Source organism: Stegostoma tigrinum, chromosome 13 (genome assembly GCF_030684315.1).
Source record: "Stegostoma tigrinum isolate sSteTig4 chromosome 13, sSteTig4.hap1, whole genome shotgun sequence".
Lineage (NCBI taxonomy): Eukaryota > Metazoa > Chordata > Chondrichthyes > Orectolobiformes > Stegostomatidae > Stegostoma > Stegostoma tigrinum.
Genome location: NC_081366.1, coordinates 50130187 through 50143649, shown reverse-complemented (window position 1 = coordinate 50143649; position 13463 = coordinate 50130187). Strand labels below are relative to the sequence as shown.

At 41.2% G+C, this 13463-nt stretch overlaps 1 protein-coding gene across 3 annotated transcripts in view; it reads right to left on the bottom strand.

The window, feature by feature from the left end:
* The window catches only part of neurl1b (neuralized E3 ubiquitin protein ligase 1B), a 419935-nt gene that overhangs the window by 18057 nt on the left and 388415 nt on the right, over positions 1–13463 (bottom strand). For all 3 annotated transcript variants that reach the window (XM_048543833.2, XM_048543834.2, XM_048543835.2), the window contains one exon: positions 5765–6472. In XM_048543833.2, the coding sequence (XP_048399790.1) occupies positions 5765–6472 (708 nt within the window). The remainder of the gene's footprint in view (positions 1–5764; positions 6473–13463) is intronic.

The following is a 13463-nucleotide window of genomic DNA, read 5'->3' as shown; positions in this document are numbered from 1 at the left end:
TTACCTATGGAAAGACATACTGGCATTGGAGGCTGTCCAGAGAAGATTCACCACACTAACACTGAGTATGGAGGGATTATCATATGAGGAGTGATTGAGTCGATTGGGCTTGTACTCATTGGAGTTCCGAAGAATGAGAAGTAACCTTATCAAAACATAAGATTCTTAGGGAACTTGACAGACTGAACATGAAAAGGTTGTTTCCCCTTGTGGGAGAGTCTAGGACCACAGGGCATAATCAAATAATAAAGGGTCGCACATATAAAACAGAGGTGAGTAGGAATTTGTCCCTTCGGGTGGTTGCGGATCTGTGGAATTCCATACTGCAGAGGGCTGTTGATGCTGGGTGATTAAGCATAATAAAGGATGAGACAGACAGACTTTTGAACGGTAAGGGAATCAATGTTTACGGGGAAGTGACAGTAGAGTTGAGGATTTTCAGATAAGCTATGATCTCATTAACGGCTGAGTAGACTTATTGGGCTGAATGGCTTTTGCTGCTGAGTCTTAGGTCACCAATCCAAGACCAAATACAGAATAGCCAGATGAAGACTGAGATACTCTTTACTATGTTCTAATGAGTATGCCTTCACATTAATCTCAGCGAAAAACCCCAATGTATCAGTTAACATCTAACCTAAAACCCCTCAAATCATATTTTGTATCCATCATTAAACAGAACTGAAATCTGTGACAGCACTGAAAGGCAAACTCTATAACATTATATTCCTTTTGTTCGTCACACATATATTTGGTTTAAGCGTGCACTATTTAATTAACTTGATCAACAGGTCTTTCATTGTACAAGCTGACTTAATTTTTTTCAACTAAATAATTCTTCAGTTTCACAAGTCTGGCAATGTTGGAGGTACCCTTATTATGAATACATTAAAATCGATGTCCTGTCTCTCTGCTTCCTTATGGAAGGATGTAGAGCCTATTTATTAAACTATTTACAAGAAACGTTTGTGGCTTCACAATGTCAAATCTCTTTAATCTGTCATTAGTATCAGCCATGTTTTTGTGGCAGCAATTCCACATTTGAATCATAAAATTATGAGTTTAAGTTACAGTTCAGTGATTTCAGCACAGAATTTAGGCTGCACCTCCACTATAATAATGAGGGAGTACTGCACTGTTGAGGGAGACCTATTTTGGATGAAACATTAAACTGAGGTCCCTCCTGCCCTCTTAGGTGGACTGGAAAGATTCCATTAGATTATTTTGAACGGTAGGAAAGATCTCCCCTGTACAGTAGTCAATATTTGTTTTACAATGAACACTGAAAATGTGCATAGAAAATTGAAGCTTAGATCTTCAATTAATTTTAAATTACATTGTCAAATTGCTGGATTGGGAAACCACGGTATTTTGAACAATTTTTTCCAAGTCTCTTTCATAGAAGACTGATATTGTAAATGACACTAATTAAAATTGAAGTGCACTGTATACCTCAGATAACTTATTGGAAATTCACGATCAAAATGTCTTTAGTAATTTATGCAGTTGCTGAGAATTTCTTTAATATCAATTGACTTTACAGCAATGGACACAGAGAGAGAATGTTCTTCAAAATAATTTACAGTGAAATTTTAAGGTTCAAAGGACTGGTCTCAAGTCATGTAAAGCCTGATGAGTTGTCTAACCATTAATTTCCAAGTTTCCTCTGTTTGTTGCAAGAGCAGATAGGTTGATAAAATGGTCTACGCACAAAACAATGAAAGACAGATAAAGAGAAAACTTCAAGGTGACCTAACTGATGTTTTCAAGATCAGAAAATGGTTATACTCAGAGTGGTAAATAGCTCATAATTTGAAAACTGATAATCAAAATAGAGAAATGGCATTTTGTGTAAAGCACAATATTCATGAAATAATTTATCAAGCAAGGCCATTGAAGGGAATAGTATAAAATACATCAAGGAGCAATTGTGTACTTTTCTACAGAGAGAAAAAAACAATTTGCATGAAATGAGATCGACCTGGATTTAATTAGTCACTCCTATTCTTGAAACCTTTGGGGATAGAAATATATGGTAACGTAGAGAAAATGAGCTAAAATCATGAAGAATAAAACAAAATTCTACAGAAATAATGTAACTAAGAAGATATACAAGGCAGGAGTAGACCCAATAAGAGTTTGTAGTAAAGTGTGAAGCTTGTAGTTAAATGCGAGATAATGACAGAGATTGAATAAGTAGTCTGCCTCAGTGAAGATTATTATTCAAAAAGATAGTCATAAGAAGTTATCAAAACTCACAGTAAGTAAATTACCAGGATCTGCTGGTTTACATTGAAGGATTTTGAAGGAAACTGTGGGTGAAATAAAGAAGGCTAATGATAATTTTTCAAAATTCTTATGAAAAATAGTGTCAGAGGAATGGAGGATAACCTAAGCCAGCAAACTTTACTTCAGTTCTTGGTAAATTACTGAAGTTTATTACCTATCAAAATTACTAAATTTCTCAAAGGCAGGTCATGCTTGATCAACCATAAAGAATTCCTGGAATAGATAACAGAGGGCACTTAGGAGTAATGGATGTGATTAATGAAGAATGTAAAAGAAACGATGCAGTACAATAAAAAATTTATGGAAAAATAACGGCATATTAAATGATTGAGGAATATGGCTGATAAGATAGAAAGATGATTGAATGGCAGAGAATAAGCCTGCTCTAAATTCATTAAGATCATAGTTGCTTTTCCATCTCAACTCCAACTTCCCTAACTATTCTCATAGCCCCTGAATCCATTAACAATTGAAAACCTCAATCTTGAATATACTCAATGAATGAGCATCCATGGATCCCCAAGGTTGAGAATTTCAATTGTACAAAACCCTTTAGACGAAGAAATGTTTTCCTTATCTCAGTCCTAAATGGTGAGGCCATCAGCTGAAATGTCAATAGCAAATACTGAGCAAACCTGCATGATAAGGACCAAATGAGAGGCATGTGGAACTGAAATTTCATGCCTGCCCTCTGATTCCTGACAACTGCCTTGAGGTTGGAAACATGGTAGGTAGTGACCCAACATGCTCTTAAAGTGTAGAGATAATGGGAACTGCAGAAGCTGGAGAATTCCAAGATAATAAAATGTGAGGCTGGATGAACACAGCAGGCCAAGCAGCATCTCAGGAGCACAAAAGCTGACGTTTCGGGCCTAGACCCTTCATCAGAGAGGGGGATGGGGAGAGGGAACTGGAATAAATAGGGAGAGAGGGGGAGGCGGACCGAAGATGGAGAGTAAAGAAGATAGGTGGAGAGAGTATAGGTGGGGAGGTAGGGAGGGGATAGGTCAGTCCAGGGAAGACGGACAGGTCAAGGAGGTGGGATGAGGTTAGTAGGTAGATGGGGGTGCGGCTTGGGGTGGGAGGAAGGGATGGGTGAGAGGAAGAACCGGTTAGGGAGGCAGAGACAGGTTGGACTGGTTTTGGGATGCAGTGGGTGGGGGACTTCACCAGTTTCAAAATCTCCCCTTCCCCTACTGCATCCCTAAACCAGCCCAGTTCGTCCCCTCCCCCCACTGCACCACACAACCAGCCCAGCTCTTCCCCCCCCACCCACTGCATCCCAAAACCAGTCCAACCTGTCTCTGCCTCCCTAACCGGTTCTTCCTCTCACCCATCCCTTCCTCCCACCCCAAGCCGCACCCCCATCTACCTACTAACCTCATCCCACCTCCTTGACCTGTCCGTCTTCCCTGGACTGACCTATCCCCTCCCTACCTTCCCACCTATACTCTCTCCACCTATCTTCTTTACTCTCCATCTTCGGTCTGCCTCCCCCTCTCTCCCTATTTATTCCAGTTCCCTCTCCCCATCCCCCTCTCTGATGAAGGGTCTAGGCCCGAAACGTCAGCTTTTGTGCTCCTGAGATGCTGCTTGGCCTGCTGTGTTCATCCAGCCTCACATTTTATTATCATGCTCTTAAAGTGCCCCTGGATTTGCTATTTAAATTCCTTCTCTAAATACAATTTTCCCTTGGGTTGCTATTTTTGTCAAGGTGGGCAGGTTTCTGAAGGTTGTGGTAAATCTGTCTGTAACCTGGGGAGTGTACCGTGGTATCAGGATTCCTTTGATAAGGAAGATTAACAACTTCAACTGTTGTAATTAAATGTTGTTATTAAGGTAAGTTATTATTGTAGGGATTGATCATTGGGCTCAATCATAACAAGATGCTATTAAATTGATGTAAAAGGTTCAGATACCCTAATTTCTACAATGGATAAAGTCATGTTCTGCATACTGCAGTATGGAGAACCAGTTAAGACTGTACGTTGGAGGCCCATTGGTTTGATTTTCACATTGATTCTATGACTTGATATTTGTTGAGCCTTTGAAGCACTTTTACAGTATCCACTACAAATAGAATCAATGCACCATGTAATCAAAGTGCCAAGTCTTTTAAATCCTCATGGAATAAGAAAAAAAATCATTCAAATTTTTCTTTGAAAAAAATTGCCAAACATGACCAATGGGAAAAATAAACTTTAATTGACACAACTTTGCTCAAATAAACTAATGTGAATTTTAAAAGCGATTTCAAGGAAAGATAATAACTTTATACGCTTAAAACTGTCAATGAAACAAAACCAGCAGTCCCCTTTGCAGCTTTACAAACAACAACCTGCAGAGCTGAATGTGTTAGTGTATCTTTCAGCTCAGCTAAGCATTGGCAATGCTGTGCTGCGGACAACGGAGGAGTGGTTCCCTGACCCACACAAAGTAACCCTGGGCCACACCACTCCCAACTTACTTCTCCTGTGCAGCACCTGTAATGACTCAAACTTCTTCTCCAGCAATAGCTATATGCAACTGGACCATTCTCTTGGGCCCCCAGCTTCTTGTGGCTTTAAACTCAATTATCAATCATATTTGCATCTTTTGACATCTCTCCCACATACTGATGAGGCACCAACCATCAATTATTTCAATTAAAGTGGAACAGATGAGCTGCTTGAAGAAACAAGCCGCTTGAAGGATATGGGGGATGGGACAAAACTAGGGAACTCATGTGCAGAATAGAACCAACACAAATCTAAAAAGCCAAATTTCCTGTTCCTATGCAAGAATATTTGTGACTAATCTAAGTGATTCAGCGATTCTGAATTAAAACTGTGTGTTTATTTCGCCGTTATGCAGAGTCAAACTTTCTACATTTTGTTGACTAATTTCCCAAATAATTTGGTGATGAAAGTCACAGCCATTACAATATCTGAAAAAAATTAAGTATACTAACACACACAAAATATATGCTGTACTGAAAAAAAAACATGTTGATTGGCTTATTGAAATTTCTACATGGAATCCAATGAGACCTGATGAAAGAGCCTTTAAGAATACTAATTCCAAACAATGGGTTACTATTCCATGCAACTCATTTCAATTTAACCAGACAGTATGTTGTGAAATACAGTTTGAAAAGGACAGTACTTCGGAATGTTTCTCTGCTTTTTTCTTGATGGTATTGATTCTTGCAGTAACTGCTCAGGAGGAAGGTGTGTGTATATGTACTATCTGTTAATCATTGAACTGATCAGCACTATTTCCTTGTCTAACAATCACACAACTTCAAAAAAAGGATCACTGAACAACTATTGGAAGCCCACCAAAGTTTCCTATCCTTATCTGTTGGGGTTTTTTTCTTACATTTATAGTTTAGAATACTTTAATAAATTCAACATATGTTTTATTCACCATTTTGTAACTATAATTCTAATAAGCATGACATGTGGGACAAATAAGCAAATACCAGTTTACTTACCCAGAATCCTGAGCTGATTGACCACTCCATGTAAGCTGAAGAATACCCACAGTGACTGAGTGGTGTCCACAAAGACCAGCATCCCTATGTTTATTCCATTAACACGATGATGGAGCTCACCATTTGGCAGAATAGTGAAACTGAAAATATCACCGTTGTTGGGCACTGAGAAACCTCTGTACACCACCCAATACTCCTTACGATCAAGCAGACATTCTGGATCCGCTGGGAGCTCATTTGTTCGCAGGGTACTGGGGTCGCATGATGTCACACCGAAGAGCAGAGCACCATAATACGACAACCCTAAATGTCCCACCTCCACATACAAGGTCTCTCCAGTATGTAAAGGTCGATCAGAGAACACCAGGGTCCTAGTACTCTCCTTCCAGTTTGTGCACGCGCCCATCCTGTCCTGAGAAAGAGTGACGTCAGGCCCTCGTATATGGTGAAAGTGAAGGTCAGTGTCGAGGAAGGACGGTAGGCCCCGTGAGCGAAGCCGTCTGTTGGGACAGCACGGTAAGTTATGATTGTCTGCTGCAAGGCTTTGAACTTCGCCTACGTTTAGGTTTGTGATTTTTGCCACCACAACACTGTTCTCCAGTTCGTTATTATTGAAGTTGGCATTGTCATGACTCGTCTGAGGAAGGCAACTATTCAGTCGTGCTGTGTTGAGCCGTGCTGAAGTTATGGTTTCTGCAAACATACTCTCTGTAATAGACACAGAGGGAAAATATTACTGGTGTTACATCTTTGATCAGGAAACATTTCTTACCACAGATATTATGACACAAGACATGTATGACATTCATAAATATAAAGAAATGGTGAATTTGACCAGAATTCACTAACTCTAATCAGAATTACTGATACATGCATATTGTAACTGTGGATCTCTGATTACTTTCCTGTTTCCCCTCACTTTGAAACAAACAAAGAAATATGTACGTCAATACCTAGCACTTTAGTTTCATTTGCTCAGAATCTATTTGCTCTGTGGAAAATGTTGTTAACTTTTTTTTTCCTGTTTTGATGGTATTTTTCCAAATTGAAATTTCTCTTCCCTGTTTTAAAATCAATATGTAGAACTTGAAACAGCTGGAAGTCTATACAACTCTGTAGAACAACAACCGGGCACTGTGTTGCTGCCTTTTGTGCACCTGCTTGCCCTCACACAGCTATATTGTTTGTTAATCAAGGTGAACAATGAAATGGGAAATCAAGGAGTTAGTGCTGTGCATTTTTATGAAACAAAACATAATACACAGCTCCTTCAATTGATCCTCCCAACTCACATTATTGAAAGCAAGCCCCCAACCTTCATGCAAAGGAAACTTCCAATTATGACATGAGCGTGCTGCCAAGCTTTTTACAGCAATTGTGTAGAAGCTGAGCGCACTTTACATTGTATGCCTTGCCTGCTGACAACTGGATACAAGTCATTCATTGCATAACCTTCAATAACTGACACAAGAGTCTATCAAGTAAACTAGTCTATAATCAAATTCACAGGTTAAAATCTGACATTCATGCCTTGTTAGAACTACATAGAGTCATTGAGCACATAAACAGACCCTTCGGTCCAACTCGTCCATGCTGACCAAGTTTCCCAAACTAAACTAGACCCTTTTGGCTCATATCCCTCTAAACCTTCCCTATTCACGTACCTGTTTTTTACATGTGGTAACTGTACTATTTCGTCTGGCAGTTCATTCCGCATACGAACCACCTACTGTGCAAAACGTTTGCCCCTCGGATCTCTTTTAATTCTTTCTCTTTAAGATTATGCCCTTTAGCTATGAACTCCCCAACTCTGTGGAAGCAATCTTTGCTATTCACCTTCTCTATGCCCCTCATGATTTTATAAACCTCTATAAGGTCACCCTTCAACTTCCCACCCTCCAGTGAAAAAGTTCCAGCTCATCCAGCCTCTCTCTACAACTCAAAACTTCCAGTCCTGGCAACATCCTGGTAAATCTTTTCTGCACTATCTCCAATTTAATAATATCCTTCCTATAAAAGGTGAGTAGTCCTGTTTGGTAGCTTCAGCACGTTGAGACCTTTTTAGGTATCCCTAGTGTTGCTCTTCAAGATAAAGGTGAAAGAGATAAATATGAAGGAGTACAGACTGGGTTCAAAACTCCAACTGGACATGAGACATGAATGATACTTGGCATTGTTTAGATTGCAGGAGCCGGGAGAAAACTGCATGATTATGTAATATTATGCAATATTTATAGCAGAGGTTCACCTGCACATCTGCCAATGTGGTATACTGCATCCACTGTACCCGGTGTGGCTTCCTCTACATTGGGGAAACCTCCGCTCAGTTCACAACAAACAACTGCACCTCCCAGTCGCAAACCATTTCCACTCCCCCTCCCATTCTTTAGATGACATGTCCATCATGGGCCTCCTGCACTGCCACAATGATGCCACCCGAAGGTTGCAGGAACAGCAACTCATATTCCGCCTGGGAACCCTGCAGCCTAATGGTATCAATGTGGACTTCACCAGTTTCAAAATCTCCCCTTCCCCAACTGCATCCCTAAACCAGCCCAGTTCGTCCCCTCCCCCCACTGCACCACACAACCAGCCCAGCTCTTCCCCCCCACCCACTGCATCCCAAAACCAGCCCAACCTGTCTCTGCCTCCCTAACCGGTTCTTCCTCTCACCCCTCCCTTCCTCCCACCCCAAGCCGCACCCCCATCTACCTACTAACCTCATCCCACCTCCTTGACCTGTCTGTCTTCCCTGGACTGACCTATCCCCTCCCTACCTCCCCACCTATACTCTCTCTACCTATCTTCTCTACTCTCCATCTTCGGTCCGCCTCCCCCTCTCTCCCTATTTATTCCAGTTCCCTCTCCCCATCCCCCTCTCTGATGAAGGATCTAGGCCCGAAACGTCAGCTTTTGTGCTCCTGAGATGCTGCTTGGCCTGCTGTGTTCATCCAGCCTCACATTTTATTATCTTGGAATTCTCCAGCATCTGCAGTTCCCATTATCTCTGATTTATGTGCCATTGATTTTGTTGGAAGTCCTCAGCATCATACTGAAAATCAACGAGTGAAAAAGTTTGTTTTTATATGTGGGAGCTTTACTAGCAAGTGACACTAAAACTAATCATTAACTTTAACAGAAACTTGGCCCTGTAATTATTCCAATGGTTCCATGAGGACCATTGAGCAAAAACATATTCCTACATCCTCGATTATTAAGGTTTTTCTCTGATTAGTGCTGTAGCCCACATTACTGAGTTACCATCATTAACAATCAATTGTAGGATGGTGTTCTCGAAAGGCTACTTAAGAACAGTAATTGAACTAAGAGTTTTTATGAGGAAACACTCATTAGTTTCACCATTACCATAATTTTAGTTGTCCATGAAACCTGATTTGACAGGTGTGGGTGGACTACAAAATCATGATATTTTTGAAGCACTGTACTGACTAAAATGTTTAAGTTTTGTTGCAGCAACCGTACAGAATATACTACAACACGTTTGTTGTTAGAATAGGAATTTATGGCCCCAGTTGAGCTTCCTGTGTCATCATCAATCCAAACTGACTTGAATTGATGAAGCTGCCTAAGGACCACACAACTCATAGGTTGCCTTTTAGTCATTTAGTATACAAGGACTGTCACTGTTGTTCATCTACTGAGTGCTATATATGGCATTCCAGCAGACACTAAAGCCATGCGGATTAAGATCAATCAGTCATCTATTTTTATTAACTAGAATCACTCGGTGCTAAATTTGATAGCTTCTGAACACAGATGGGGAGATCATAGATATGTTTGTTCAAAATGATGCAGGCAACATGCCAACTTCATACTGCCTGCTATGAGCAGCCAGCAAGCAAGACTGTGCAGGTCTGCCTGCCTCAACAGGCCCCAAAATTATGAAAGGTTAATATGAGGTAAGGCTAGCCAGCATCAGGTAAAGCCTGAATCTCTTAAAGAGGGGATGCATTATGACTGGAGCAGGCGCTGGAAGTTGTTGCATAGCTGCTTCTGACCTAACAGGACAATACAGGACAAGAATAGGTGCATGGTTTACAGAGTGGTGGAGGGAAAAAGAGATCCAGTACCCATGTGGGAATGAAGAACTATGCAGACACACAATCAGAAGGTAGAAGGAGCAAATAGCCATACAGGTAAATGCTAGGAGTTCAACCCCGAGGATCTCGAAGCAGAAATGCAAGAAGTTCAAAACGAGCTCAGACAGGTTGTTAAGGTCAGATTATAGGAACTGGACCTTTGCTCCAGAGTTAGGAGCAGAAAGTTGGGAACAGTTCTAGTTGCTAACCCAACTTGGCAGGGGAGTGGCAGGAGGTGCACGAGATGGTTTTAGGCCTGTTACACTCCCAGAAAGAATGCAGACATAGTCATAGGGGCTATGTAAAAGGCCCACCCCATCCATAATAGAAAAATAAACAAAAAAGCTCACTAAGCCCTTACTCTTATCATCCTCCCTCACACAGTTGCTATGTCCCATCCATGCCTTCTCACGCTCCTCCACCCACCCCACATGACTATATGTAACATCTATACCAGCAGTCCCAATGAATGTCAAACCATCATACCCACCCACTACCTTTTGACCTTATACTCACTGTGTCAAATCCTCTAGTAACCACCGTGGGCAGACTTCAGGTGCCATGCTGAGGTGAAATAAATTTCTAAGTATCTATTGATGACATCACTGTTTATAAAGAAAATTTTCCTTGATAAACCCCAATGAATGAAATTTAAATGCCTTCAGTATTTAATTCCATTATGAACAAAAGGATTTGTTTCATAGCCCCACATCAAGGACTCGATAATCACTTGATGCTGTCAATCAAATTGTGAACGTACAGCTCTTCACTACAATAATGATGATAAGTTGTGGAATTAGTCATGTAGCACCAGCTAGATGATGGGGAGGTGATGTCATAGCAATTTTATCACTGTATTGTTAATTCAGAGCCCCAGGTAATGTCCAGAGGACCTTGGTTCAATAAAAATCTGGAGTTGAGAGTTTAATGATGAACACAAACCATTGTTGATTGTCAAGAGAAACCTATCCAGATCATAAATATCCTTCAGGTAAGGAAACTGCCATCCTTAAGTGGTCTGGCCTACATGGAGTCCAGACTCATAATAATGTAGCCAGTGATGACCTCAACAAGAAGAGTTTAAAGAAAACTGTATAATGATAACTTCATATTATGTTAATAACCACAACTGAAAGTGTTAGCAGCAGGCTGTTGCCTTTTTTCAATTTAAAAGAGCTTGGGAATTTAAATGTCTTGGCAGCTTGACAGCTTCAGTGAGATTAACCCATTTTTTACACATATTTGTGCCTATTTTTAACAATCTCACAGGCCACCTCAGCTCTGTTAAAGGGCAAATGACCTCAGGGGGACTGAAAGACCTGCTCCCTCACCTCTCAAAAAGTAAGTGCTACCTCTCCAAAGGCTTCTGGCAACTTTAGACGTTTTTCTCAAATGTCCAAAGCTCTTGAGTCATGGCTTTACATCCCACTACTGAAGAATTCAAATGTTTGACAATGTGCAGTTCTATATCAGCAAAAATTGTGGGTGCTGGGTTTGTGATGTACAACAGACAGTTTAGAATTATAGTATGAAAACAGGAAAGTGGAGCTTAGACAATAACCATGGTCTTACTAAATGATGCAGCAGGCTTCAACAGCCAAATAGCCCACTCCTCGGGCTACTACTTTCCCATGACTCAGGGTTCCAGTATCATTTTGGCTAAGTCAGAGACCCCTTCAATTTCCATGAAAATCCAGTCATATATCTTCAGATGTTTTACAGTACCAACAACACTAGACTCAGCCACTGTGCAGTTAACAGCCTCCATCACTTAACTTCAAATAATCTCTATCAATCCGATTCAAAGCTGACATTCATATGCCCCAGCATATCCTCATATAATTAGCATTGCTGCCAGTCTCATACCCGCTGTTTGTCCACAATGCTAGTTATTCGACAACGACATCTCTTGCATACTTCTTTCTTTCCCACGGGGCAGGGTTGCACATGGCTGGAGGCAGGGTAAGCTAACTGGAGGGCCAGACATGCCTTTAAATGCTGATGCATACAGAAATAGAGGCTGTCTATTCTTGAGGCATCCAGTGGGGAGGCCATGATGAGCACAGATGCTACAATTGACCAAATCCTCACATCCAATTTTTCATTCCACATTATCCCTCCATTTATTCCACAAACACTTATAATTTTCATGCTGCAGATGGTGTAGTCATGATCTTCTCAGTCTAAACAACTTCCCAGATCACAAGCTTACTCTTGTGATTATCTCCTTTCAATGCCTAAGAAGGGAAATCAGACACAGCAGTGCAGGAACACACTGATGAAGTATGTTTTTGGTAAACTCATGGGATGGGTATCCGTTGCCTGTCCCTAGTTGCCATTCAACAGATGGTGGTGAGCTCCCTTCTTAAACTGTTACAATCCATGAGCAGTAAATAGACCCACCATGTCGTTGGAGAAAGAAATTCACGGATCTTGACCCAGCAGTAATGAAGGAACAGTGATATATTTCCAATTCATGAAGTTGAGCAGGTTGAAGAATTCGCAGGTGGTAATATTCCCATGTATCTGCTGCCCTGTCCTTCTAGATGGAAATGCTTGTGGTTTAAAAGGTGCTGTCTAAGGAACTCTGGTGAATTTCTGCGCCAATCAAGAAGGCTGGTTTGTCCTGGATGGTGTGAAGCTTCTTGAGTGCTGTTGAAGCTGCACCCATCCAGGCTAGTGCGGAATATTCCATCATACTCCTGACTTATGACTTGTAGATGGTGAACAAGCTTTAGGAAGTCAAAGTGAGTTATTCACTGCAGTACTTTTAGCCCTTGACTTGCTCTTGGAGCCCCTGTATTCATATGGCTGGTCTAGTTCAGTTTCTGGTCAATGGTAAAATCTCAGATCTGAGTGGTGGAGGATTCAGTGATCATAATACCATTGAATATCAAAGGGCGATTGTTAGATTACATCCTATATGGTCACTCCCTGGCATTTGTGTAGTGTAAACGTTACTTTCCAACTACTCAACCAAAACTTGGATACTGTCCAGGTCTTGCTGTATTTGGACATGGCCTGCTTCAGGAGCTGGGGAGTCACAAATTGCTCTGAACATTGTGCAATCATTGAAGAACATCTCCACTTCTGACCTCATAATGAAGTGAAGGTCATTGATATCCGGCAGAGATGTCCTGGAGCTGATTTCCAAGAACTGCAACCATCTTCCATTATGTAAGAGCTGACTTGTCTTACAAGCTATGACCTGCAGTTTCTTGTGTTGACCAAATAAGGGAGGTATCTTGTGGTCTTCTAGACACACTGGCATCATTATTACCTTATATGGAGCATGGTATATGACTGCAATTTTGTATAAACAATTACAATGAAAGGTGCTACTCTTCAGCGCCATCCCGTCTCCACTGATGCCCTCACTAGTATGAGTCCTTGCTGGACTTCGCCAATGCAGATGCTACTGATGCCAGTATGTACTGCGCTGGCCCAAACTTGACTTCGCTGCCATGTGTCAGTTTTGGGCCCATCTCACCAATGTACTTGCTACAGTGTCTCAAATTGGGCCCAGACTCACTTCTGCCGCTGCTTCCATGAATCTGCACTGAACGCAGACGCTTTGAAGAACCCAAACACACAACCAC